The sequence below is a fragment of the Anarhichas minor genome, unplaced genomic scaffold (assembly GCF_050575085.1).
Source record: "Anarhichas minor isolate MPS153535 unplaced genomic scaffold, ASM5057508v1 ptg000004l, whole genome shotgun sequence".
NCBI lineage: Eukaryota > Metazoa > Chordata > Actinopteri > Perciformes > Anarhichadidae > Anarhichas > Anarhichas minor.
The window spans coordinates 11,275,276-11,301,696 of NW_027466450.1; the positions used below are offsets into that span (position 1 = coordinate 11,275,276).

At 37.7% G+C, this 26,421-nt stretch overlaps 5 protein-coding genes, 1 long non-coding RNA gene and 1 pseudogene across 6 annotated transcripts; 4 read left to right on the forward strand and 3 right to left on the reverse strand.

Moving 5' to 3' along the window:
- Positions 1–2,203: 2,203 nt before the first annotated feature.
- LOC142963644 (olfactory receptor 4D10-like) lies at positions 2,204–3,169 on the reverse strand. Its single transcript, XM_076104084.1, has one exon. The coding sequence runs from the start codon at positions 3,167–3,169 to the stop codon at positions 2,204–2,206; it is 966 nt and encodes a 321-aa protein (XP_075960199.1).
- Positions 3,170–4,636: 1,467 nt separating this feature from the next.
- On the reverse strand, positions 4,637–7,217 carry LOC142963676 (uncharacterized). Its single transcript, XR_012957489.1, has 3 exons — positions 7,163–7,217; positions 5,088–5,163; positions 4,637–4,957 (listed from the first exon to the last, which is right to left on the reverse strand). It is a non-coding gene; the product is annotated as an uncharacterized LOC142963676 (long non-coding RNA).
- On the reverse strand, positions 5,816–7,171 carry LOC142963660 (olfactory receptor 4D10-like). The gene has a single exon (XM_076104085.1). The coding sequence runs from the start codon at positions 6,779–6,781 to the stop codon at positions 5,816–5,818; it is 966 nt and encodes a 321-aa protein (XP_075960200.1). The 5' UTR covers positions 6,782–7,171.
- Positions 7,218–13,923: 6,706 nt separating the features above from the next.
- On the forward strand, positions 13,924–15,069 carry LOC142971498 (olfactory receptor 11H6-like; annotated as a pseudogene).
- A 20-nt stretch (positions 15,070–15,089) lies between these two features.
- On the forward strand, positions 15,090–16,037 carry LOC142963687 (olfactory receptor 4B13-like). The gene has a single exon (XM_076104086.1). It carries the CDS (start codon positions 15,090–15,092, stop codon positions 16,035–16,037), a length of 948 nt encoding a protein of 315 aa, XP_075960201.1.
- Positions 16,038–20,188: 4,151 nt separating this feature from the next.
- Positions 20,189–21,793, forward strand: LOC142971506 (olfactory receptor 6N1-like). The gene is made up of 2 exons (XM_076112066.1): positions 20,189–21,333; positions 21,754–21,793. Exons 1-2 carry the CDS (start codon positions 20,438–20,440, stop codon positions 21,791–21,793), a joined length of 936 nt encoding a protein of 311 aa, XP_075968181.1. The 5' UTR covers positions 20,189–20,437.
- A 2,974-nt stretch (positions 21,794–24,767) lies between these two features.
- On the forward strand, positions 24,768–25,902 carry LOC142963703 (olfactory receptor 4B13-like). The gene has a single exon (XM_076104088.1). The coding sequence runs from the start codon at positions 24,955–24,957 to the stop codon at positions 25,900–25,902; it is 948 nt and encodes a 315-aa protein (XP_075960203.1). The 5' UTR covers positions 24,768–24,954.
- Positions 25,903–26,421: the final 519 nt, after the last annotated feature.

Below are 26,421 nucleotides of genomic sequence, written 5' to 3' on the forward strand. Positions count from 1 at the left end.
CATTTAGTATTCAGTATATCAACATAAATTCACATTTTACACTCACACTCAGGTATCTCCCACACATGAAAGCCTCCAGGCGGCTGCTACGACCCTCCCAACTGAACGAGACAAAAGCCTCTGCTGAACTTTATACACTTTGGTGGGTTGGGCTGCACTGAATTTGCATTAGAAAATACTATGTAATTTCACATACTCAGACTTGGATTCATCGACAACTGTACATGATGGGGCTGATGGTCCATGAGGGGTTTAGTCATGTTAGTTTGGGAGAAAAGGAGCTGTTCACTTTGCAAAACAGCAAATGCATTTCCCAAATTGTGCAATGTCTTCAAAACTCTACATACAATCTCAGAAAATCCCTCTAATAATGTTTATGAAAAAAATGATGTTGGATAAAAAGAAACTCCTTTTTAGGCTGTGCCTGTCACTTGGAGTCACCACAGTCTGATATGTTCAGATCCTACATATCGGTGCTTTATGAGAAGAGATTTTGACAGAAAAGGGGAATTATTAAGTTCAGAAGAGGACTTGAGGTTTACTCTGATTAGCAGCATTAAAGCTGAGAAATGAGCCTGTTTAAAAGTATGGTTTCATCAAAAGTCATATTTACTCTTCTTTCCTACAATACATTTTTAGAGTTATTGTAATCCTCATATTGGCTGTAATATACTCTGAATATTTATTTTCATTTCAAATGTTTTTATTGTGAAGAGTTGGATCCTCATCATACATGGCATCCAGATATGCATGCGTGGTACAACAAGTCATGTGTAGCTTACTAAACGGAATCATTTCTTTGGTGTAATGCAAGTAAAGAGAGTTTGTTATGTTTCCTATGTGTTTAAGGGAAAGAAGTGTTCATTGTAATTAAAGTTTGGGGAACAGTGTTATTAATCACCAGTGTCATTGTTGGGCAGTAGCGCCAGGGGATCGCCAGTAGGTGTCAGTGTTGCTATATGCGCAGTGTATGAGTATGTTAAGACAGTTAACAAAAACAACAGCAGTAAAACAAATCTCAGCAAACGTGTTTATTAACTTGTAGTTACACATTTGAACATGCTTTGTATTTTTTTCTTTAAGTTGTGCCATTCATTTTTTTGCTTGCAAGGAAGTCACCCTCCCCTGCAGGCACATGTTCTCCAAAATTGTCCGAATCACATTGAGAAAATGATGAAAATAGAAACATTTATTAATAATGTGAACACAAGGATGCAAATTTAGAAGATTGATATATTTGACACAGCAGGATAGACACAAATTTCCATAGAAACCCTTCACTTGGAAGCTCTATTTTGGTTATAAAAAAGAAAAGAAAAAGGTGACAAGGTCACAACTTGCATCTCTGTGAAAGCAACACAAAAAACAAAATAATAAGAGTATTGTTGTCCTATCTACTTTGTTTAGGATGAGAGCTAATTTAACTGTAACCTGAAGTACAAGATGGTCAAATGGAGATATTACAAATGGGCTTACTTCCAAGCTAAGCTTGGTGAATTCTTGGCCCCGGGGAAGAGGCCATCATTCTCCCCCCTCAGCTTGATGAACTGCGCTGTAAAACACAACACACTGTATAGTTAGTTTTGCTTCACACCGCAAAACAAAAGTAGCAAAATAACCAAGTTCAGTTTAGCTGTGTAGTAAATCCCAACGTTTGTAGCATTGCTGGACTTTGAAAGTAATATTTTCAGGTCCCATTGATTCATTTTAAAAGCATAGTTTCATCAAAAGTCACTGTACATTTGCACAATATTTCTTTGTTCTCTCCACTATGCTACAATGAGTTTTTAGTGTTACTGTAATAATATTGTAATTCACTCATATAGGCTGTAATATACTGTTTTGCTTGGCAGATGCATTACCTTTAGTTTTACTAAGAGCTGATCATCCCAGGAGTTAAGCACAAATTAATGAAATTCTCTGCAACAACAACAACAAATCCATACAACATTAAAACGTCTTTGTCTTTTGTTGTAATGTTTGCGCTGTATATGCAGATTTGTGGAACTTCATAGATTCTTTTTTGTCTGTAAAGTTTACACCACACTCTGTAGACAAACATGTTAATATTCCACTCAGAAGAGATAACTCTAAACACACTTATGCAACATTTAGACAAATATTAATTTATTTCAAAAGTTTTTTTATGGTGAAGAACATACATCAAAGAACTTTACATCACAGTGTACAATATCCAAAATATTTATTTTCTATCAAACAGAAGTCTTTTAGACGATTGTCTTATTTTGGGTAGCTTAAATCCATACATGAAGGGGGTGATCATTGGTTGGAAAATGATGACGTTAATAGATAAAAAAATGCGCACTTTATCTGGTACATGGGCCACGTCCAACCTGGAATCCACAAAGTGAAAAACGCCGAAGAGAAACATGTTTGACACTGAGACAATCTGAGGTGTGCAGGTGGTAACAGCTTTTTGTTTGTTTTCTTTAGACAAATTTAGACAAACCAACAAAATCTTCATGTAAGAGACTAAAATGAGACTAAATGGGATAACCACACTCACAAAGGCAAAAAGCAGGTCAGATATGCTGGTAAGTACTGAGGCTGAACATGCAAGTTTAATTACTAAGTGTTGGTCACAAAACACTTTGTCAATGACATTTCCACAAAATGTCAAAGGGATGATGAATGAAAATATGAAAATATAGTTAACAAATGAATACATCCATATAAGCAGAATGATCAAACCTACTCTCCCTGTGCTCATAATGACATTGTAGTGTAAAGGATAACAGATACAGACATATCTGTCATAGGCCATAGCTGCTAAACTGCAAAGCTCAACAGAACCACATGTGTAGATACAACACATCTGTAGAAAACACCACTGCAGTGTTACTTCATGTGTATCTGAAAACATCTGTGAGAGCAGAAGAGGATACATTGATGTGCTGCCACCCATTTCACTCACAAATAAATTACATAACAATATATACATCGGCTCATGCAAGCTTGTGTCCATATATATGACCACAATAAGAAATGTGTTTGACACACAAATAGAGAGGTACCAAAATAGCATTAAGATGAAATACAGGTATTTTAGGTTTCCAATGTCACCATAGGCAGCCAGCACAAAAGACACAATCTTAGTTGAGTTCTCCATTTCTTTCTTGTGCACTATGCGTGCCACAAAGTAAAACATAGAGGCTCTATAGCAGCAACACTGGCTCAGTAATAGTGTTATCTATTATCCTTTTCAATAATGCCTCAACTCAATATTCTACCTGCATTTAAATTGTCTTATAATCGTGGTGCAAGAAAGGCAAACACATTGAGGAGCTTTTCTTGTCTGTTAAGTACAGAAACAAAGAATCACAAAATAACCTCATCTGTTTGAATTTTGTCCAAAGTCATTTTCCACATCAACTGAGATAAAAGTCAACAACTGTGATCTCTGCATACCAGTGTGCAACAGCACCACAGTGTGTTTCACCACAATGATGAAAATAACAAAGCCAAATGAATTCAGGTCATAGAGGAATACAACATTGCTTATGTGAATCATAGGTTATGATGCAGACACCTCTCTTTTCAGTCACCTGTGACAAAATGTTTGAATGTTGATATCAATAATCACATTAACAACATTTAGTATTCAGTATATCAACATAAATTCACATTTTACACTCACACTCAGGTATCTCCCACACATGAAAGCCTCCAGGCGGCTGCTACGACCCTCCCAACTGAACGAGACAAAAGCCTCTGCTGAACTTTATACACTTTGGTGGGTTGGGCTGCACTGAATTTGCATTAGAAAATACTATGTAATTTCACATACTCAGACTTGGATTCATCGACAACTGTACATGATGGGGCTGATGGTCCATGAGGGGTTTAGTCATGTTAGTTTGGGAGAAAAGGAGCTGTTCACTTTGCAAAACAGCAAATGCATTTCCCAAATTGTGCAATGTCTTCAAAACTCTACATACAATCTCAGAAAATCCCTCTAATAATGTTTATGAAAAAAATGATGTTGGATAAAAAGAAACTCCTTTTTAGGCTGTGCCTGTCACTTGGAGTCACCACAGTCTGATATGTTCAGATCCTACATATCGGTGCTTTATGAGAAGAGATTTTGACAGAAAAGGGGAATTATTAAGTTCAGAAGAGGACTTGAGGTTTACTCTGATTAGCAGCATTAAAGCTGAGAAATGAGCCTGTTTAAAAGTATGGTTTCATCAAAAGTCATATTTACTCTTCTTTCCTACAATACATTTTTAGAGTTATTGTAATCCTCATATTGGCTGTAATATACTCTGAATATTTATTTTCATTTCAAATGTTTTTATTGTGAAGAGTTGGATCCTCATCATACATGGCATCCAGATATGCATGCGTGGTACAACAAGTCATGTGTAGCTTACTAAACGGAATCATTTCTTTGGTGTAATGCAAGTAAAGAGAGTTTGTTATGTTTCCTATGTGTTTAAGGGAAAGAAGTGTTCATTGTAATTAAAGTTTGGGGAACAGTGTTATTAATCACCAGTGTCATTGTTGGGCAGTAGCGCCAGGGGATCGCCAGTAGGTGTCAGTGTTGCTATATGCGCAGTGTATGAGTATGTTAAGACAGTTAACAAAAACAACAGCAGTAAAACAAATCTCAGCAAACGTGTTTATTAACTTGTAGTTACACATTTGAACATGCTTTGTATTTTTTTCTTTAAGTTGTGCCATTCATTTTTTTGCTTGCAAGGAAGTCACCCTCCCCTGCAGGCACATGTTCTCCAAAATTGTCCGAATCACATTGAGAAAATGATAAAAAGAGAAACATTTATTAATAATGTGAACACAAGGATGCAAACTTAGAAGATTGATACATTTGACACAGCAGGATAGACACAAATTTCCATAGAAACCCTTCACTTGGAAGCTCTATTTTGGGTTTAAAAAAGAAAAGAAAAAGGTGACAAGGTCACAACTTGCATCTCTGTGAAAGCAACACAAAAAACAAATACAAAGAGTATTATTGTCCTATCTACTTTGTTTAGGATGAGAGCTAATTTAACTGTAACCTGAAGTACAAGATGGTAAAATGGAGATATTACAAATGGGCTTACTTCCAAGCTACTTTTGGTGAATTCTTGGCCCCGGGGAAGAGGCCATCATTCTCCCCCCTCAGCTTGATGAACTGCGCTGTAAAACACAACACACTGTATAGTTAGTTTTGCTTCACACCGCAAAACAAAAGTAGCAAAATAACCAAGTTCAGTTTAGCTGTGTAGTAAATCCCAACGTTTGTAGCATTGCTGGACTTTGAAAGTAATATTTTCAGGTCCCATTGATTCATTTTAAAAGCATAGTTTCATCAAAAGTCACTGTACATTTGCACAATATTTCTTTGTTCTCTCCACTATGCTACAATGAGTTTTTAGTGTTACTGTAATAATATTGTAATTCACTCATATTGGCTGTAATATACTGTTTTGCTTGGCAGATGCATTACATTTAGTGTTATTAAGCGCTGATCATCCCAGGAGTTAAGCACAAATTAATGAAATTCTCTGCAACAACAACAACAAATCCATACATCACTAAAACGTCTTTGTCTTTTGTTGTAATGTTTGCGCTGTATATGCAGATTTCTGGAATTTTATAGATATTTTTTTGTCTGTAAATTTTACACCACACTCTGTAGACAGACATGTTATTTTTCCACTGAGAAGAGATAACTCTAAACATACTTTTGCAACATTTCGACAAATATTCATTTATTTCAAATGTTTTTTTCATGGTGAAGAACATACATCAAAGAACTTTACATCACAGTGTACAATATCCAAAATATTTATTTTCTATCAAACAGAAGTCTTTTACACGATTGTCTTATTTTGGGTAGCTTAAATCCATACATAAAGGGGGTGATCATTGGTTGGAAAATGAAGACGTATATAGATAAAAAAATTCGCACTTTATCTGGTACATGGGCCACGTCCAACCTGGAATCCACAAAGTGAAAAACGCCGCCAACAAACAAGTTTGACACTGAGACAATCTGAGGTGTGCAGGTGGTAACAGCTTTTTGTTTGTTTTCTTTGGACAAATTTAGACAAACCGACAAAATCTTCATGTAAGAGACTAAAATGAGATTAAATGGGATAACCACAGTCAAAAAGGCAAAAAGCAGGTCAGATATGCTGGTAAGTACTGAGGCTGAACATGCAAGTTTAATTACTAAGTGTTGGTCACAAAACACTTTGTCAATGACATTTCCACAAAATGTCAAAGGGATGATGAATGAAAATGAGAAAATATAGTTAACAAATGAATACATCCATATAAGCAGAATGATCAAACCTACTCTCCCTGTGCTCATAATGACATTGTAGTGTAAAGGATAACAGATACAGACATATCTGTCATAGGCCATAGCTGCTAAACTGCAAAACTCAACAGAAGTACATGTGTAGATACAACACATCTGTAGAAAACACCACTGCAGTGTTACTTCATGTGTATCTGAAAACATCTGTGAGAGCAGAAGAGGATACATTGATGTGCTGCCACCCATTTCATTCACAAATAAATTACATAACAATATATACATCGGCTCATGCAAGCTTGTGTCCATATATATGACCACAATAAGAAATGTGTTTGACACACAAATAGAGAGGTACCAAAATAGCATTAAGATGAAATACAGGTATTTTAAGTTTCCAATGTCACCATAGGCAGCCAGCACAAAAGACACAATCTCAGTTGAGTTCTCCATTTCTTTCTTGTGCACTATGTGTGCCACAAAGTAAAACATAGAGGCTCTATAGCAGCAACACTGGCTCAGTAATAGTGTTATCTACACAACAAAACAAAGAATCACAAAATAACCTCATCTGTTTGAATTTTGTCCAAAGTCATTTTCCACATCAACTGAGATAAAAGTCAACAACTCTGCTCTCTGCATACCAGTGTGCAACAGCACCACAGTGTGTTTCACCACAATGATGAAAATAACAAAGCCAAATGAATTCAGGTCATAGAGGAATACAACATTGCTTATGTGAATCATAGGTTATGATGCAGACACCTCTCTTTTCAGTCACCTGTGACAAAATGTTTGAATGTTGATATCAATAATCACATTAACAACATTTAGTATTCAGTATATCAACATAAATTCACATTTTACACTCACGGCCCAAGATATCTCCCACACATGAAAGCCTCCAGGCGGCTGCTACGACCCTCCGAACTGAACGAGACAAAAGCCTCTGCTGAACTTTATACACTTCCTGTACACTTTGGTGGGTTGGGCTGCACTGAATTTGCATTAGAAAATATTATGCAATTTCACATACTCAGACTTGGATTCATGGACAACTGTACATGATGGGGCTGATGGTCCATGAGGGGTTTAGTCATGTTAGTTCGGGAGAAAAGGACATTTTTTTAAAGTAGACTGATGAGAGAATGAGGGTGAGACAGTGGATCCCCAGTTCGACATGAACCTATGAAAGTTTTTTCAGCAGCCCTTATCCTTTACTGTCTCATGTTCAACTCTATGAAGAAAAATCTATCAAACTTAATTCCTCTCACTTATTCTCTTCTTCTGTCCCCAACATAGTTTTATTTTTATTTTTCTCTGCAGGAAGTAAAAGTTGGAGCCAAAACCTGCTGGAAACGTATACATAGAAAAAAATAAAAACAAAATAGAAGTTGATCACAAACATCGGTGAGAGGAAAGAGAAATTTAAAGGAGCTGTTTTTAACATTCTGAACATTAATATAGCAGCAAACAACCATTATCTATGTAAATATATAGTGGAGTAATGTCTAACTGAGCAGAGATTGAAGTCACTCTCCCTCTGTGTGTGTTGTTATTAAAGCTTCTCCTTGCTTTGTTGATGTCGCCGGGCCGGCCATGCATGCTTTTAGTGCATGTGAGCGTGCCCCACTGATGAGCTCAAAGCCGCCGCTCTGCACTGCTCTCATATGGCGGTTACAGCTGATAACACCGTCCCGAACGAGAGTGTCATCACAGAAGCGTAGCGCCCAACCTCCGGTTAGCTGTGTGTGTGTAAAGGATAACAGATACAGACGTATCTTTCATAGGCCATAGCGGCACAGAGGTCTGGTAAACTCACTTCTTTCTAACTCAACAACCCCACATTTTGTTCATTTTCAAACTTGTAGTATTCAGCCGTGGCCCCAATGACAAATGTATCAGACTTCACGCAGTTCCATCTGGCACCACAAAATGCTGTATACAGCTCTTTATATCAACATGTAGTCGTACTCCCCAAGACCCGTAAACAGACCTGATGTGTGGAGTTCTCACACATTTAAGCTCCGGTCTGATGCTGACCTCTGGTAGCAAAAGCTATCAATACATGAAGTAGTGTGCCTGCTGTTACAGTAGGCCTGTATTCACTTTATATCAATCATCCTGCTACATTAACTTTACATTACAGTGTTTCTCCATTGCCCAAATTGTGCAATGTCTTCAAAACTCTACATACAATCCCCCAAAAATCCCTCTAATAATGTTTATGAAAAAAATTATGTTGGATAAAAATAAACTACTTTTTAGGTTGTGCCTGTCACTTGGAGTCACCACAGTCTGATATGTTCAGATCCTACATATCGGTGCTTTATGAGAAGAGATTTTGACAGAAAAGGGGAATTATTAAGTTCAGAAGAGGACTTGAGGTTTACTCTGATTAGCAGCATTAAAGCTGAGAAATGAGCCTGTTTAAAAATATGGTTTCATCAAAAGTCATATTTACTCTTCTTTCCTACAATACAGTTTTAGAGTTATTGTAATCCTCATATTGGCTGTAATATACTCTGAATATTTATTTTCATTTCAAATGTTTTTATTGTGAAGAGTTGGATCCTCATCATACATGGCATCCAGATATGCATGCGTGGTACAACAAGTCATGTGTAGCTTACTAAACGGAATCATTTCTTTGGTGTAATGCAAGTAAAGAGAGTTTGTTATGTTTCCTATGTGTTTAAGGTAAAGAAGTGTTTTTATTAATAACATTTATTAATAATGTGAACACAAGGATGCAAACTTAGAAGATTGATACATTTGACACAGCAGGATAGACACAAATTTCCATAGAAACCCTTCACTTGGAAGCTCTATTTTGGGTTTAAAAAAGAAAAGAAAAAGGTGACAAGGTCACAACTTGCATCTCTGTGAAAGCAACACAAAAAACAAATACAAAGAGTATTATTGTCCTATCTACTTTGTTTAGGATGAGAGCTAATTTAACTGTAACCTGAAGTACAAGATGGTAAAATGGAGATATTACAAATGGGCTTACTTCCAAGCTACTTTTGGTGAATTCTTGGCCCCGGGGAAGAGGCCATCATTCTCCCCCCTCAGCTTGATGAACTGCGCTGTAAAACACAACACACTGTATAGTTAGTTTTGTAGCATTGCTGGACTTTGAAAGTAATATTTTCAGGTCCCATTGATTAATTTTAAAAGCATAGTTTCATCAAAAGTCACTGTACATTTGCACAATATTTCTTTGTTCTCTCCACTATGCTACAATGAGTTTTTAGTGTTACTGTAATAATATTGTAATTCACTCATATTGGCTGTAATATACTGTTTTGCTTGGCAGATGCATTACCTTTAGTTTTACTAAGAGCTGATCATCCCAGGAGTTAAGCACAAATTAATGAAATTCTCTGCAAGAACAACAACAAATCCATACAACACTAAAACGTCTTTGTCTTTTGTTGTAATGTTTGCGCTGTTTATACAGATTTCTGGAATTTTATAGATATTTTTTTGTCTGTAAATTTTACACCACACTCTGTAGACACACATGTTATTTTTCCACTGAGAAGAGATAACTCTAAACATACTTTTGCAACATTTCGACAAATATTCATTTATTTCAAATGTTTTTTTCATGGTGAAGAACAGACATCAAAGAACTTTACATCACAGTGTACAATATCCAAAATATTTATTTTCTATCAAACAGAAGTCTTTTACACGATTGTCTTATTTTGGGTAGCTTAAATCCATACATAAAGGGGGTGATCATTGGTTGGAAAATGAAGACGTATATAGATAAAAAAATTCGCACTTCCTGTACACATTGGTGGGTTGGGCTGCACTGATTTAATAATGCACTGAATTTGCATTAGAAAATACTATGCAATTTCACATACTCAGACTTGGATTCGTGGACATGATGGGGCTGATGGTCCATGAGGGGTTTAGTCATGTTAGTTTGGGAGAAAAGGACAGTCGGAAAAACTGAACATTTATGGAAAGGCCATGTTAGTGTGTGATTTTTATGGGACTGTGGTGACAGAGTTCAAAGGGGACCTCGAAACTGTCATGAGAACTGTCTGTGTTCCCACAACATTTGCCCAGGTTCCCGCAGAGACAGACACCTGCTGGTCTTTGAAGGAGCATGGGGGGAGCCTTGAAACAGTGAAATAGTAAAACAACACAGGAGTGATCATGGTGCACAAAGGGAACAGAGGTCATCCACAGGTCAGAGGGTGCCCTTGTCACAGACATAACATCTGCACCTGCAAGCACAAGCACCTGCAATATAATAAAATAATCTATAAAGTAACAAATTTGGGTTGGGAGGGGGGGTTGATAATATGATAAAGGTACCTGAGCTGCCCTTTCAGTGACTGACATCATGGCAGCAAGATTTAGTGTGCAACAGGCCCTCGGTCTGTTCTTCCAAGATGAGGAGGTTGATAGTGAATTGGAGGATGTGTCAGAGCAGGAAGACAACGTGGAAGAAAACTCTGATCACTGACTGATTACTGACTAGTTTATAATAAGCATTTTATTATGTAATGTTTTGTGTTCTAAGTAGTAAATGTTGAATTAATATTGATAATTATAATGTCTTATGATATAGCAGTGGGGACAGCGTTTAATGGTTGCAATGATTAAACATGGTTATATTATCAATGCCAACAGTTCCAGAATGTTCATGCCATTTTCAAATTCAATACAATATGTTTAAATCATTATGGCTTTTATGTTTTCATGTCTTATGTAAAACATGACATGATAATGTGTAATAGTAGATGTTTTTCTCCAAAAACGAATGTCGTAAAACTTAAAAAATACACTCTCCCTGCTCTCTGAAACATTTATTAAGGATTAATCATACATTTATTAATGAGACATGGGCTATTTAGACATTCTAAATAGATCTGTAGTTTAACATTTGGTATAGACACTTACTATGAGGGAATTCTTGGTCTGGGTCAAAATTGACCCGGACCATACTGGCATTAAATATAAACAGTATGTAAGGGTTAAAGCTTCTCCTTGCTTTGTTGACGTCGCCGGGTCGGCCATGCATGCTTTTAGTGCATGTGAGCGTGCCCCACGGGTTAGCTCAGAGCCGCCGCTCTGCACTGCTCTCATATGGCGGTTACAGCTGATAGCGCCGTCCTGAACGAGAGTGTCATCACAGTAGCGTAGCGCCCAACCTCCGGTTCCCCCTCAGGTAGGCACTGCTAGTTCTGGCAGCACTTTTTGTCGTAGTTTGCACTGTTAGCATCGTTAGCTGTGTGCGAGCCGCCGGCTGACCTTTGCCATGTTGAGAGCCGTTGAGAGGCAATCGAAATGCTCCAAATCTCGTATCTTGCACCTTTAACAGGAGGACGAGGTAATGTTGTCATATTAGTTTTTCATCCTGTACTCATGACATCTATTGCACTTCTGGCCATCCTTGGAGAGGGTTCCCTTCTCATTTGCTTTCCCTGAGGTTTCCTTCTGTTGTTTTCCCCCTTTAAGTTTTTTTTGGTGGAAAATGTTCCTATTCCCATGTGAGGGTCCAAGGACAGTGTTGTATGTTGGACAGATTTGAAATCCCTCTGAGGCAAATTTGAGATTAGTGATATTGGGCTATACAAATAAAATTGAATTCAATTGAATTATGGTAGCAGTGACGGAATGAAGAGGTAGGAAAGGAGTGTAGAAACAGAAAATGAAACAACCACAAGCAAACAAGAAATTGGATGCAAAAAGAAGTCATAAAGAAAAAGAAAAGGCATCAAATAAAGAAACAAAAGGAAGACAAAAAGATAAACAACACATCAGAATAAATACTCTATGCACCCGTATACTGAATAGACTAGCCTGTCGTGAGCTCTGACCTCAAACCCATCCAATACCTTTTTGATGATTTGGAGCAATGACCGTGAATATGGCCTGATTACACAACCTTTGTGCTTTGGACCTTGTTTTGGGCCTCAGAGTCACAGCTCATATGGTATGTATTGTACGTCATTGTTCTAACATGAGCACCAGTCTGTTGTGTTGATGGACCTTACAAACAAAAGTGTAATGGCATGGTCTCACTTCTTTTTTAGTGCTCTATCCGATAGTACTGATCCCCATACAAAATTACCTTTTTTCCAGATTTTGGAAAGCTCCCTGCAGAGCCATAGAAGATATGCAACCATTTTTACAGGATGAGTCATACACTCGAATATGAGTAAACTGAACATGATATGTAAAATCAGTGATCGGTTTAGGTGCTGTACTTGAGGAAAAAAGGTAAAAAAAATGGTATTATAAACAATGAGGATGACTTTTTGCCTTGTCTGGATTTAGTTAGACACATTATAGACAAAGTCTGAAAAAGCTGACAGATTGTATTTTATTTGCTACAGATAATACCAAAGATATCATGCATACACGTTACACTGTACGGCACCAGTATCAATAAAGATACATTTCATTTCATTAAAGTGTAACAAACAAGCATTTTCAAGAAAGTTTAACTCTACTAAACACTGGCCTGTGACACTGTGGACATCAGCCAACACATTTCCTAAGAGACAACCTGATGTTTTCCATTAACTCACATGAGATTACCATGTTATTGACAATAAAGATCTACTGATGTAACTCCCACCTGTTGTACCGCAATGTCACAGGGACACAGAAATGCAGAGTAAACATGATGATTAAGCCTCAGGGTCATTAGTCCACTACATTCTCTATGTATCCCCAGGACATCAGTGTATTCTTGATGTCCTGCACTGGGACCAGCAGTCCCCATGCAGAAGAAACATGCAACTATGTGCATCAACTCCCTGTGCACTGAGAGAAGGCCACTAACGTTAGATACTGGATGACTAAGGCTTTTGTATCAATGTTTTCTGCATTAAAAAAACGTATTCATGCTTTGTAACATGAGATAAAGTGTAGCAAAAATAGTTGACCAAAATCTATTGAATGACCACAATCATTGGATTCAAAGGATTCAAAATACATTTTAGTGAAGTACAGCTTTGGTGAACTTGAAAATACAAATTTGTGACCAACAACAGCTATCATATTTTATGTGTAGCGCAAATTGTAGTAAATTGTAGTAAATATTTGTCTTTGATACCCAGTTCCTTGGATATGATTCTTAAGTAGAGGGAGAGAGAGAGAGACAAGTGAACTTAGTATGAAATGCTAGTATGCTATATTGAATATCAGTCCAGAAAGGCTGCAAAAAAGCGACGCAACCAAAATATGTGTGACCTGCCATGAAGTGCCCACACTGTCACCAGCATTGATTCTGAAGTTTAGTTTGCTTTGATTTAATTTTTTGGGGCTATGAAAAACCTCACACAGTTCTTCCAACAAAAGTCTGTCCAGCTTTGTGAGTTTGTATTAATCATCTTGGTGTGGATCATAAGAGACCATTTCAATGTCCATTTCCCTTTCCCTGCACCTACTGGCTTGATAGGCAGCTTCATCGGAATGCCAAGGCCCGCTCAGTTGTCCAGTTGCCAATGCTGTTTATCTCACTCCACTAGTCTTACAATTGGTCACAAATTAGCAAACCCTCAGTAATCATAAATGTTTCTACGCATTAATTAATTGAATTATGGTTATAGTGTCGCAGTAAAGTCGAGGGCACATTGTTTGGTAATTTAAGGATTGCAATGCTGGCTGTTGTGAATGACACATTCATTCAATTAATTGGTGCTCTTATTGTTACTATCATATTGGAAGAAAAACTCCATGAACCCATGTACATCTTCGTAGGTAATGTGTGCATTAATAGTCTTTATGGGACAGCAGCCTTTTACCCCAAATTCCTGTTTGATCTATTGTCTAACACTCATGTCATATCTTACACTGCTTGCTTGTTGCAGGTCTTTGTTGTATACTCCTATGTAGCAACCGATTTTTATAATCTAGCCCTGATGGCCTATGACCAATATGTGGCTATATGTCAACCACTGGAATATCACTCTGACTAAACATAATGCGCTTTTGATGGTGTGTTTCTCCAGACTTCTACCTTTGCTCTGTCAGACTGTTGTGACGATAATGACGTCCAAACTGGAATTATGTGTCTCCAACATAGAAAAACTTTATTGTGATAACTGGTCAATCCTTTAAACTTTCCTGCAATTCAATAACAACAAACAATATTGTTGGGTTTATCTTTATATTTTTGTATTTTGGGCATGCTCTTTTCATTGTGTGTTCATATGTGCAGTTAGTAAAATCTGCTTTAAAGTCAAGAGAGGGAAGGATGAGTAAAGTTTACATTTACGTAACTGCTGCGTACCTTTCAGCCGCTGCTCTGCTGCTCAATTTATTGTTTTTGACGGTATATTTTATGACAGATCACAAACTATTTAGGGCTCAAGGTAAAGTATTCATTCCATTACTGTAAAATGGACCAATCAATATTAAAGCTAATTCTCTATACTATGTGTTAACGTTATTGTGCATTAGCAATTCTGATAAAATAAAATATTGTTTTAGTTATGAATTACATCAGTTACATTTGGAGACTCTTTTGATTGTTTCAGTCAAGAAAATGTTTGACATTTAAATTTTTTTTTTTCTGAGATGCTGGCCAATGAAACGTCTGCAGTAGAGGGAGGGTCCTTTTAATATTCAACTATAAAATGTTAATAAACACTGTGCAACACTGAGACATTTGGACATGTCTCATATGTTTATCATGTCAATATCTAACATACACAGAGCATATCCCTTGCTAACAATGAATGTTTTTTTTACAGCATTGCATCCGGTCTTCTAATTACTGTTTATAACTTCGACAGTTTGGGTTTTGGAGCATTACTGCAAAATGACTAATACATCTAATATCGTTCTTTTTTCACTGTCTGGCTTCAGCACAACTGCCAACTACAAAATCACACTTTTCTCTCTCACTTTACTTTGTTATTGTCTAATTGTGGTGGTAAACGTGTCTCTCATTTTAACTATAATATTGGATCAAAACTTACATGAACCCATGTATGTTTTTATATGTTCTTTGTGCATCAATGGACTTTATGGGTCTATAGGCTTTTATCCTAAATTTGTCTTTGATCTTCTATCAAAAATCCAAGTAATATCATATGAAGGATGCCTTTTGCAAGCGTTTGTTATATACTCCAATGCATTAATTGACTACTCTATTCTAGTTCTCATGGCTTATGACAGATATGTGGCTATATGTCGACCCCTGGAATATCACTCTGTAATGTCTGTGCGAAGGATTGCAGTTTTAATTTGTTTGTCCTGGCTTGTACCCTTGTGCTGTCAAGCCATGGTTATAACTTTGACATCTACACTGAAATTATGTGGCTCCAAAATAGATAAACTTTACTGTGACAATTGGTCAATTGTTAAACTTGCCTGTGGCTCAACGAGAGCAAACAACATTGTCGGATTGATTATTATTGCTTTCTATTGTGTGCATTTACTCTTCATTTTGTGGTCTTATGTGCGGTTGATAATTTCAGCTTTAAAATCCAGAGAGGGCAAGAGAAAGTTTACACAGACATGTGTGCCACATTTGTTTTGTTTGCTTAATGTCACTGTTGCTTTGCTGTTTGATATTATGTACTCTAGGTATGGATCAGCATCTTTGCCACAGAGTGTAAAGAACTTCATGGGCATACAATTTCTCATAATTCCACCAATTTTAAACCCTATTATTTATGGACTGATCCTAACTAATATACAAAAGAAAATAATATATTTGTGTGGGATGACAGGTCAAAGATTTAAATTGAGAGTCAAGGTTTGATATATGTAAGCATTCCAAAGGCACTTTATTTGGCTCAACGCAAGGTTGTTTTGTTCAGTTGTTTTTCCTGTTGCACCTTTTCTCTGACAGGTTGTCTTTTATGTCAATGACCTCCAAGAAGTGTGTAGAACGCTATGTGAAAATTGTTTGAAAATTATATCTTTTATTTTGGTATGACTGTTTAATTATGTGTCATATCTTTGAATGGTAATATTACTAAATCATTTTTCAAATATTCAAAAAAGGCCTTTTCATTTTGTGTTCACACACATGTGCAGATGATGACATCTGCTTTGAAGTCAATAGAGGGAAAGGGGGAGAGTTACACAGACACGTGTGCCACATTTATTATGGTGTTTAATGTCACAGCTGTTTTGCTTTTTAAATGAATCAATAAACTAGAATAGTTGAATGGGTTTGAGTTCTGCTTTGTTACATTAAAATATCTACTGTATTGTATGAGGAGCAGAAATGCAGGGCTCAACTCTGTTACTGTATTTACGGGAAGTATTGCACAAGCATTTCAGTTGTTGGACAACAAACATGATAAAGGGTTATAGTTTAAAACAAAGGTTTAGTGCTTTGAATATATACATAACAGCACATTATATCATCAAAAGAGAAAAAATAGTTTTAATGATTAGAGAACAACTTTTTACGATTACATGACCCCTCTGTGTTTCATCTTCCACTATTTGAAGCTTACATGATGCTGAAAATAAGAAAAGTATGGAAAAAATAAATCACATTGTGACATAATTATGTATGCTAAACTCTAATCTAATGCAGACCATAGTTCCTTAAAAACTCAAGGACATCTTAGACAAATCATTCATCAGAAAATAGGACCATGTTGAGTAAAGTACAGTGTTACAGCGCTGCCTATTAAACAATGATGTGAAAAAGCATAGTATCATAGTGTAATGAAATGATTATGTCAACTGGCCCTAGTTTCTGGCTGGTGGACGAAAGCAATATCTACACCTTTGTTGAAATTAGCAAGCTACACTATGCTTCTAGTAGCTTAACATATTGACGATATTTCACATCAAGAACTATCGATTGTTAATCAATACAATAAAAACAGGAGGGAAAATGCACACCCACTCTAGTGAGGTGCTGCTTTGCAGGCAGACATAAAAAAGCCATACACTCATAATTCTTAAGACGTATTAAAATAAACAAATATAATAGGCAAATGCATGTAATTATTTTTCTTATATAGTTCATCACACCCCAAAGCAAATTAATCTGGTTGTCAGAGTCGGATCTCAGGTTCCATACACTTTAATGATTTGCATGAAATTACATTAAACTCAATTAAAAGTTCAAAATTTTGTAGATTTGCCCCTGTCTCTCTATCTCTCTCTCTCTATCTCTCTCTCTCTGTCAAGTCGTTGAATCATTAGATTGATTTCGATGTGTGTATGTGTTTGACCCATCTTATAGGGACATAAATCTGTACACACAGTCACATTGCGGGGACTTGCCTTCCTTATGTGGAGAAAACACATGTCCACATGAGATAAATCATAACATTTTAGGCTGAAGACTTATTTTCGGTTAAGTCTCCAGAAAATGAATGCAATTCAATATAGTGTGCCCACAAGTAATGAAAACATGACTGTGTGTGTTAAATGATATGCAACTATTTACAAGGGTGGATTCCTTGTCGACAGAGGGGAGCAGAGAGCAGGACCGTCACCCAGTTGACCAGCTATCTGGCACCAGGCAAGTCCTTCGGGACAGGTCAGTCACTGGTCCTGCTCCATAACATCAAACCGGCTTGCTAGCTTGAATCGCAGGACAAGGAGGTGCAGAATCTGTGGTGGAGCAACAGAATGGAAGACATAAGCTCACTGTTTTTTGTTTTAATATGAGCCTTGGCAATGGAAGGACTGCATTGTTCACAGCTAAAGAGAAGACATCCTAATCATATAATATGTCTGATGTAATAATGTCAGGGATTACAACCCTGTGGTGATAACTGTGCATGCCATGAAGGCCTTGAGAGACCTGTTTTGCAGCACCTGAGGACTCTGGTAACTGATTTTCGAGACCTCATGCAGTTTGTAGGGTTGGGGAGTAACTTGGGGTTCACTGTCTTGCTCAAGGAACTTTAGACCTAACCACCAACCTTGTGATCAATAAATCTTCCCTACATTACATCACGTACATCAGGTTCACATAGGGGTGCCAGAAAAACCTCACTGAGAGGTGTCATGTGCAACACAAGCAACCCCCCCCCCTTCTACAAGAAATATAACAGTATGAACTGACAAGGCATCAACCACGCTGTCACCTCAAGGCCGCCAACACTACCACACTCCACGTAGAGTGTGTAGAGTGTGTAGAGTGTGTACCTGCCTGCCTCGGCTTGGGAGATGCATTCGCAAAGCCATTCCGCCAGACGTTTCTTGCTGGCCACACCATCTCTGAAGCACATGAACAGCTGTTTAGTGAGTCTAATGAGTGCCCTGCGTTCAATATAACATGCCAATGCACGAACTGGGCCTAGCAGGTTTAACTTTGACTCCCTTGCCCCCGCATGGGTTGGAAGACAATAACCCTCGACCTGACAGAACTCCTTAAGTTCTTGGGAGTGTAGCCTCGCTGTGGTCACCATGAAGCAGCAAGTAACTGGGGTGCACCAACAGGGCAGTGCACCCCCTCACACACTCACTTAGCTGAGGTCAGTAGAACTAGCAAAGCTGTCTTGAGTGACAACGTCTAAAGAGAGGACAGCTCCATGATCCAGAAGGCGCAAAGGGACCCTTCACCAAAGGCTCGAGCACCAATGGCAGTTCCCACTGCGGGGAGGAGGCATGCATCACCAGGGATTGCCTCCTGACCCCCTTCAAGAACTGCTTCACGAGAAAGAGGAAAGAGGTAAAGTAATTTTCTTGGCCATAGCATGTCTCCATAGGCGTTGTCCTGCTGTGGCAGCGAGAACCGTTGGCTGGCATACAGAGAACCATTGCGGGTTGTTGTTACGTTGGTTGGCATGCACATCCACTTTCATTTTCCTGGCCCGGGAAATAGGGAGAGCCTTCACAAACAACAGATGCTCTGAGACCCATAACCACAGGCTCTCTGCCATCATAAACAGGGCAGTAGACCAAACTTCACCCTGGTCGTTGATCTATGCCTGGTGCAGTTGTCTGTCCTCACCAACATCGCCTCCTCTGTATCAGGGGCCTGAAGTGTTGGAGGACCAACAACAGTGCCTGTAGCTCGAGGAGGTCAATGTGTTGATCTTCCATCAGGGCCACACTTCACTTACAACTCTGACAAGATTGAAAGTTATGTGGTATAATTTAAAAACTTTGTATGATAATGAGTATAACAAGTAAGAAAGTGGTCACCACACTTTCACCCAGGAGACTGCTGTTAGTGTCCCATATGAAACAATGAGTAAAGTTTACATTTATGTAACTGCTGCGTACCTTTTAGCCGCTGCTCTGATGCTCACTTTATTGTTTTTGACGGTATGTTTGGCTAACCGCTAACAGCTAACATGACTATTTGAAGTGCAATTTTGTTTTTTGGCAAGACTCAATTAAGTGTATTTTACGAAGACTTCGAGCCAATTGCTTGCATACATAGTCGCTTGTTTTTCGAGTTTGAATTATGTATATTTTACGACAGATCACAGGCCATGGGGGTCTGGACAGGGGGTTGGCCAATTGTGGGGTGTACACCTGGCAGAGATCGGCACTCTACTGAGTACACCTTTCTAGTTGTTCAAGGCGGCCACTTATGGCCATTGTCAATTCAACTCACTTCAAAATACTTATTAGCAACAAACATCGCTGTGTTGGCACACACAATATGATACACTGCTGTCCCAAACAAGATACAAAACGATCTCATCAGAAAACACTCGTGATTGCAAGTTTAATAAAGCACTCCCAAATTGACTTCAAAATATCATTGTGTGACAAATTACATGTAATTTACTGTAAAACAAATTGCTGTAAAATGGACCAATCAATATTAAAGCTAATTCTCCACACTATGTGTTTATGTTATTGTGCATTAGCAATTCTGATAAAATTTAATATTGTATTAGTTATGAATTACATCAGTTACATTTGGAGACTCTTTTGCTTGTTTCAGTCAAGAAAATGTTTGACATTTGAAATTTTTTTTTCTGAGATGCTAGCCAATGAAACGTCTGCAGTAGAGGGAGGGTCCTTTTAATATTCAACTATAAAGTTCATAAACACTGTGCAACACTGAGACATTTGGACATGTCTCATATGTTTATCATGTCAATATCTAACATACACAGAGCATATCCCTTGCTAACAATGAATGTTTTTTTTACAGCATTGCATCCGGTCTTCTAATTACTGTTTATAACTTCGACAGTTTGGGTTTTGGAGCATTACTGCAAAATGACTAATACATCTAAAATCGTTCTTTTTTCACTGTCTGGCTTCAGCACAACTGCCAACTACAAAATCACACTTTTCTCTCTCACTTTACTTTGTTATTGTCTAATTGTGGTGGTAAACGTGTCTCTCATTTTAACTATAATATTGGATCAAAACTTACATGAACCCATGTATGTTTTTATATGTTCTTTGTGCATCAATGGACTTTATGGGTCTATAGGCTTTTATCCTAAATTTGTCTTTGATCTTCTATCAAAAATCCAAGTAATATCATATGAAGGATGCCTTTTGCAAGCGTTTGTTATATACTCCAATGCATTAATTGACTACTCTATTCTAGTTCTCATGGCTTATGACAGATATGTGGCTATATGTCGACCCCTGGAGTATCACTCTGTAATGTCTGTGAGAAGGATTGCAGTTTTAATTTGTTTGTCCTGGCTTGTACCCTTGTGCTGTGAAGCCATGGTTATAACTTTGACATCTACACTGAAATTATGTGGCTCCAAAATAGATAAACTTTACTGTGACAATTGGTCAATTGTTAAACTTGCCTGTGGCTCAACGAGAGCAAACAACATTGTCGGATTGATTATTATTGCTTTCTATTGTGTGCATTTCCTCTTCATTTTGTGGTCTTATGTGCGGTTGATAATTTCAGCTTTAAAATCCAGAGAGGGCAAGAGAAAGTTTACACAGACATGTGTGCCACATTTGTTTTGTTTGCTTAATGTTTCTGTTGCTTTGCTGTTTGATGCTATGTACTCTAGGTATGGATCAGCATCTTTGCCACAGAGTGTAAAGAACTTCATGGGCATACAATTTCTCATAATTCCACCAATTTTAAACCCTATTATTTATGGACTGATCCTAACTAATATACGAAAGAAAATAATATATTTGTGTGGGATGACAGGTCAAAGATTTAAATTGAGAGTCAAGGTTTGATATATGTAAGCGTTCTAAAAGCACTTTATTTGGCTCAACGCATGGTTGTTTTGTTCAGTTGTTTTTCCTGTTGTACCTTTTCTCTGACAGGTTGTCTTTTATTTCAATGACCTCCAAGAAGTGTGGAGAACGCTATGTGAAAATTGTTTGAAAATGATATCTTTTATTTTTGGTATGACTGTTTAATTATGTGTTATAGTTTTGAAGGGTAATATTACCAAATCATTTTTCAAATATTCAAAAAAGGCCTTTTCATTTTGTGTTCACACACATGTGCAGATGATGACATCTGCTTTGAAGTCAATAGAGGGAAAGGGGGAGAGTTACACAGACACGTGTGCCACATTTATCATGGTGTTTAATGTCACAGCTGTTTTGCTTTTTAAATTAATCAATAAACTAGAATAGTTGAATGGGTTTGAGTTCTGCTTTGTTACATTAAAATATCTACTGTATTGTATGAGGAGCAGAAATGCAGGGCTCAACTCTGTTACTGTATTTACGGGAAGTATTGCACAAGCATTTCAGTTGTTGGACAACAAACATGATAAAGGGTTATAGTTTAAAACAAAGGTTTAGTGCTTTGAATATATACATAACAGCACATTATATCATCAAAAGAGAAAAAATAGTTTTAATGATTAGAGAACAACTTTTTACGATTACATGACCCCTCTGTGTTTCATCTTCCACTATTTGAAGCTGACGTGATGCTGAAAATAAGAAAAGTATGGAAAAAATAAATCACATTGTGACATAATTATGTATGCTAAACTCTAATCTAATGCAGACCATAGTTCCTTAAAAACTCAAGGACATCTTAGACAAATCATTCATCAGAAAATAGGACCATGTTGAGTAAAGTACAGTGTTACAGCGCTGCCTATTAAACAATGATGTGAAAAAGCATAGTATCATAGTGTAATGAAATTATTATGTCAACTGGCCCTAGTTTCTGGCTGGTGGACGAAAGCAATATCTACACCTTTGTTGAAATTAGCAAGCTACACTATGCTTCTAGTAGCTTAACATATTGACGATATTTCACATCAAGAAATATCTATTGTTAATCAATACAATAAAAACAGGAGGGAAAATGCACACCCACTCTAGTGAGATGCTGCTTTGCAGGCAGACATAAAAAAGCCATACACTCATAATTCTTAAGACGTATTAAAATAAACAAATATAATAGGCAAATGCATAAGCTCACTGTTTTTTGTTTTAATATGAGCCTTGGCAATGGAAGGACTGCATTGTTCACAGCTAAAGAGAAGACATCCTAATCATATAATATGTCTGATATAATAATGTCAGGGATTACAACCCTGTGGTGATAACTGTGCATGCCATGAAGTCCTTTGAGAGACCTGTTTTGCAGCACCTGAGGACTCTGGTAACTGATTTTCGAGACCTCATGCAGTTTGTAGGGTTGGGGAGTAACTTGGGGTTCACTGTCTTGCTCAAGGAACTTTAGACCTAACCACCAACCTTGTGATCAATACCTCTGCCCTACATTTCATCACTTACATCAGGTTCACATAGGGGTGCCAGAAAAACCTCACTGAGAGGTGTCATGTGCAACACAAGCAACCCCCCCCCCCCCCCCCTTCTACAAGAGATATAACAGTATGAACTGACAAGGCGTCAACCACGCTGTCACCTCAAGATCGCCAACACTACCACACTCCACGTAGAGTGTGTAGAGTGTGTAGAGTGTGTACCTGCCTGCCTCGGCTTGGGAGATGCATTCGCAAAGCCATTCCGCCAGACGTTTCTTGCTGGCCACACCATCTCTGAAGCACATGAACAGCTGTTTAGTGAGTCTAATGAGTGCCCTGCATTCAATATAACATGCTAACGCACAAACTGGGCATAGCAGTTTTAACTTTGACTCCCTTGCCCCCGCATGGGTTGGAAGACAATAACCCTCGACCTGACAGAACTCCTTAAGTTCTTGGGAGTGTAGCCTCGCTGTGGTCACCATGAAGCAGCAAGTAACTGGGGTGCACCAACAGGGTAGTGCACCCCCTCACACACTCACTTAGCTGAGGTCAGTAGAACTAGCAAAGCTGTCTTGAGTGACAACGTCTAAAGAGAGGACAGCTCCATGATCCAGAAGGCGCTGAACCGTTGGCTGGCATACAGAGAACCATTGCGGGTTGTTGTTGCGTTGGTTGGCATGCACATCCATTTTCACTTTCCTGGCCCGGGAAATGGGGAGAGCCTTCACAAACAACAGATGCTCTGAGACCCATAACCACAGGCTCTCTGCCATCATAAACAGGGCAGTAGACCAAACTTCACCCTGGTCGTTGATCTATGCCTGGTGCAGTTGTCTGTCCTTACCAACATCGCCTCCTCTGTATCAGGGGCCTGAAGTGTTGGAGGACCAAAAACAGTGCCTGTAGCTCAATGTGTTGATCTTCCATCAGGGCCACACTTCACTTACAACTCTGACAAGATTGAAAGTTATGTGGTATAATTTAAAAACTTTGTATGATAATGAGTATAACAAGTAAGAAAGTGGTCACCACACTTTCACCCAGGAGACTGCTGTTAGTGTCCCATATGAAACAATGAGTAAAGTTTACATGTACGTAACTGCTGCGTACCTTTTAGCCGCTGCTCTGATGCTCACTTTATTGTTTTTGACGGTATGTTTGGCTAACCGCTAACAGCTAACATGACTATTTGAAGTGCAATTTTGTTTTTTGGCAAGACTCAATTAAGTGTATTTTACGAAGACTTCGAGCAAATTGCTTGCATACATAGTCGTTTGTTTTTCGAGTTTGAATTATGTATATTTTACGACAGATCACAGGCCATGGGGGTCGGGACAGGGGGTTGGCCAATTGTGGGGTGTACACCTGACAGAGATCTGCACTCTACTGAGTACACCTTTCTAGTTGTTCAAGGCGGCCACTTATGGCCATTGTCAATTCAACTCACTTCAAAATACTTATTAGCAACAAACATCGCTGTGTTGGCACACACAATATATGATACACTACTGTCCCAAACAAGATACAAAACGATCTCATCAGAAAACACTCGTGATTGCAAGTTTAATAAAGCACTCCCAAATTGACTTCAAAATATCATTGTGTGACAAATTACATGTAATTTACTGTAAAACAAATTGCTGTAAAATGGACCAATCACTATTAAAGCTAATTCTCCACACTATGTGTTTATGTTATTGTGCATTAGCAATTCTGATAAAATTTAATATTGTATTAGTTATGAATTACATCAGTTACATTTGGAGACTTTTGATTGTTTCAGTCAAGAAAATGTTTGACATTTGAATTTTTTTTTTCTGAGATGCTAGCCAATGAAACGTCTGCAGTAGAGGGAGGGTCCTTTTAATATTCAACTATAAAGTTCATAAACACTGTGCAACACTGAGACATTTGGACATGTCTCATATGTTTATCATGTCAATATCTAACATACGCAGAGCATATCCCTTGCTAACAATGAATGTTTTTTTTACAGCATTGCATCCGGTCTTCTAATTACTGTTTACAACTTCGACAGTTTGGGTTTTGGAGCATTACTGCAAAATGACTAATACATCTAATATCGTTCTTTTTTCACTGTCTGGTTTCAGCGCCACTGCCAACTACAAAATCACACTTTTCTCTCTCACTTTACTTTGTTATTGTCTAATTGTGGTGGTAAACGTGTCTCTCATTTTAACTATAATATTGGATCAAAACTTACATGAACCCATGTATGTTTTTATATGTTCTTTGTGCATCAATGGACTTTATGGGTCTATAGGCTTTTATCCTAAATTTGTCTTTGATCTTCTATCAAAAATCCAAGTAATATCATATGAAGGATGCCTTTTGCAAGTATTTGTTATATACTCCAATGCAAATATTGACTACTCTATTCTAGTTCTCATGGCTTATGACAGATATGTGGCTATATGTCGACCCCTGGAATATCACTCTGTAATGTCTGTGAGAAGGATTGCAGTTTTAATTTGTTTGTCATGGCTTGTACCCTTGTGCTGTGAAGCTATAGTTATAACTTTGACATCTACACTGAAATTATGTGGCTCCAAAATAGATAAACTCTACTGTGACAATTGGTCAATTGTTAAACTTGCCTGTGGCTCAACGCGAGCAAACGACATTGTCGGATTGATTTTTATTGCTTTCTATTGTGGGCATTTACTCTTCATTTTGTGGTCTTATGTGCGGTTGATCATTTCAGCTTTAAAATCCAGAGAGGGCAAGAGAAAGTTTACACAGACATGTGTGCCACATTTGTTTTGTTTGCTTAATGTTTCTGTTGCTTTGCTGTTTGATATTATGTACTCTAGGTATGGATCAGCATCTTTGCCACAGAGTGTAAAGAACTTCATGGGCATACAATTTCTCATAATTCCACCAATTTTAAACCCTATTATTTATGGACTGATCCTAACTAAAATACGAAACAAAATAATATATTTGTGTGGGATGACAGGTCAAAGATTTAAATTGAGAGTCAAGGTTTAATATATGTAAGCATTCCAAAAGCACTTTATTTGGCTCAACGCAAGGTTGTTTGGTTCAGTTGTTTTTCCTGTTGTACCTTTTCTCTGACAGGTTGTCTTTTATTTCAATGACCTCAAAGAAGTGTGTAGAACGCTATGTGAAAATTGTTTGAAAATGATATCTTTTATTTTTGGTATGACTGTTTAATTATGTGTTATAGTTTTGAAGGGTAATATTACTAAATTGTTTTTCAAATATTCAAAAAGGGCCTTTTCATTTTGTGTTCACACACATGTGTAGTTGATCACATCTGCTTTGAAGTCAATAGAGGGAAAGGGGGAGAGTTACACAGACACGTGTGCCACATTTATCATGGTGTTTAATGTCACAGCTGCTTTGCTTTTTCAATGAATTGATGAATTAGAATAGTTGAATGGGTTTGAGTTCTGCTTTGTTACATTAAATACAATACTGTATTGTATGAGGAGCAGAAATGCAGGGCTTAACTCTGTTACTGTATTTACGGGAAGTATTGCACAA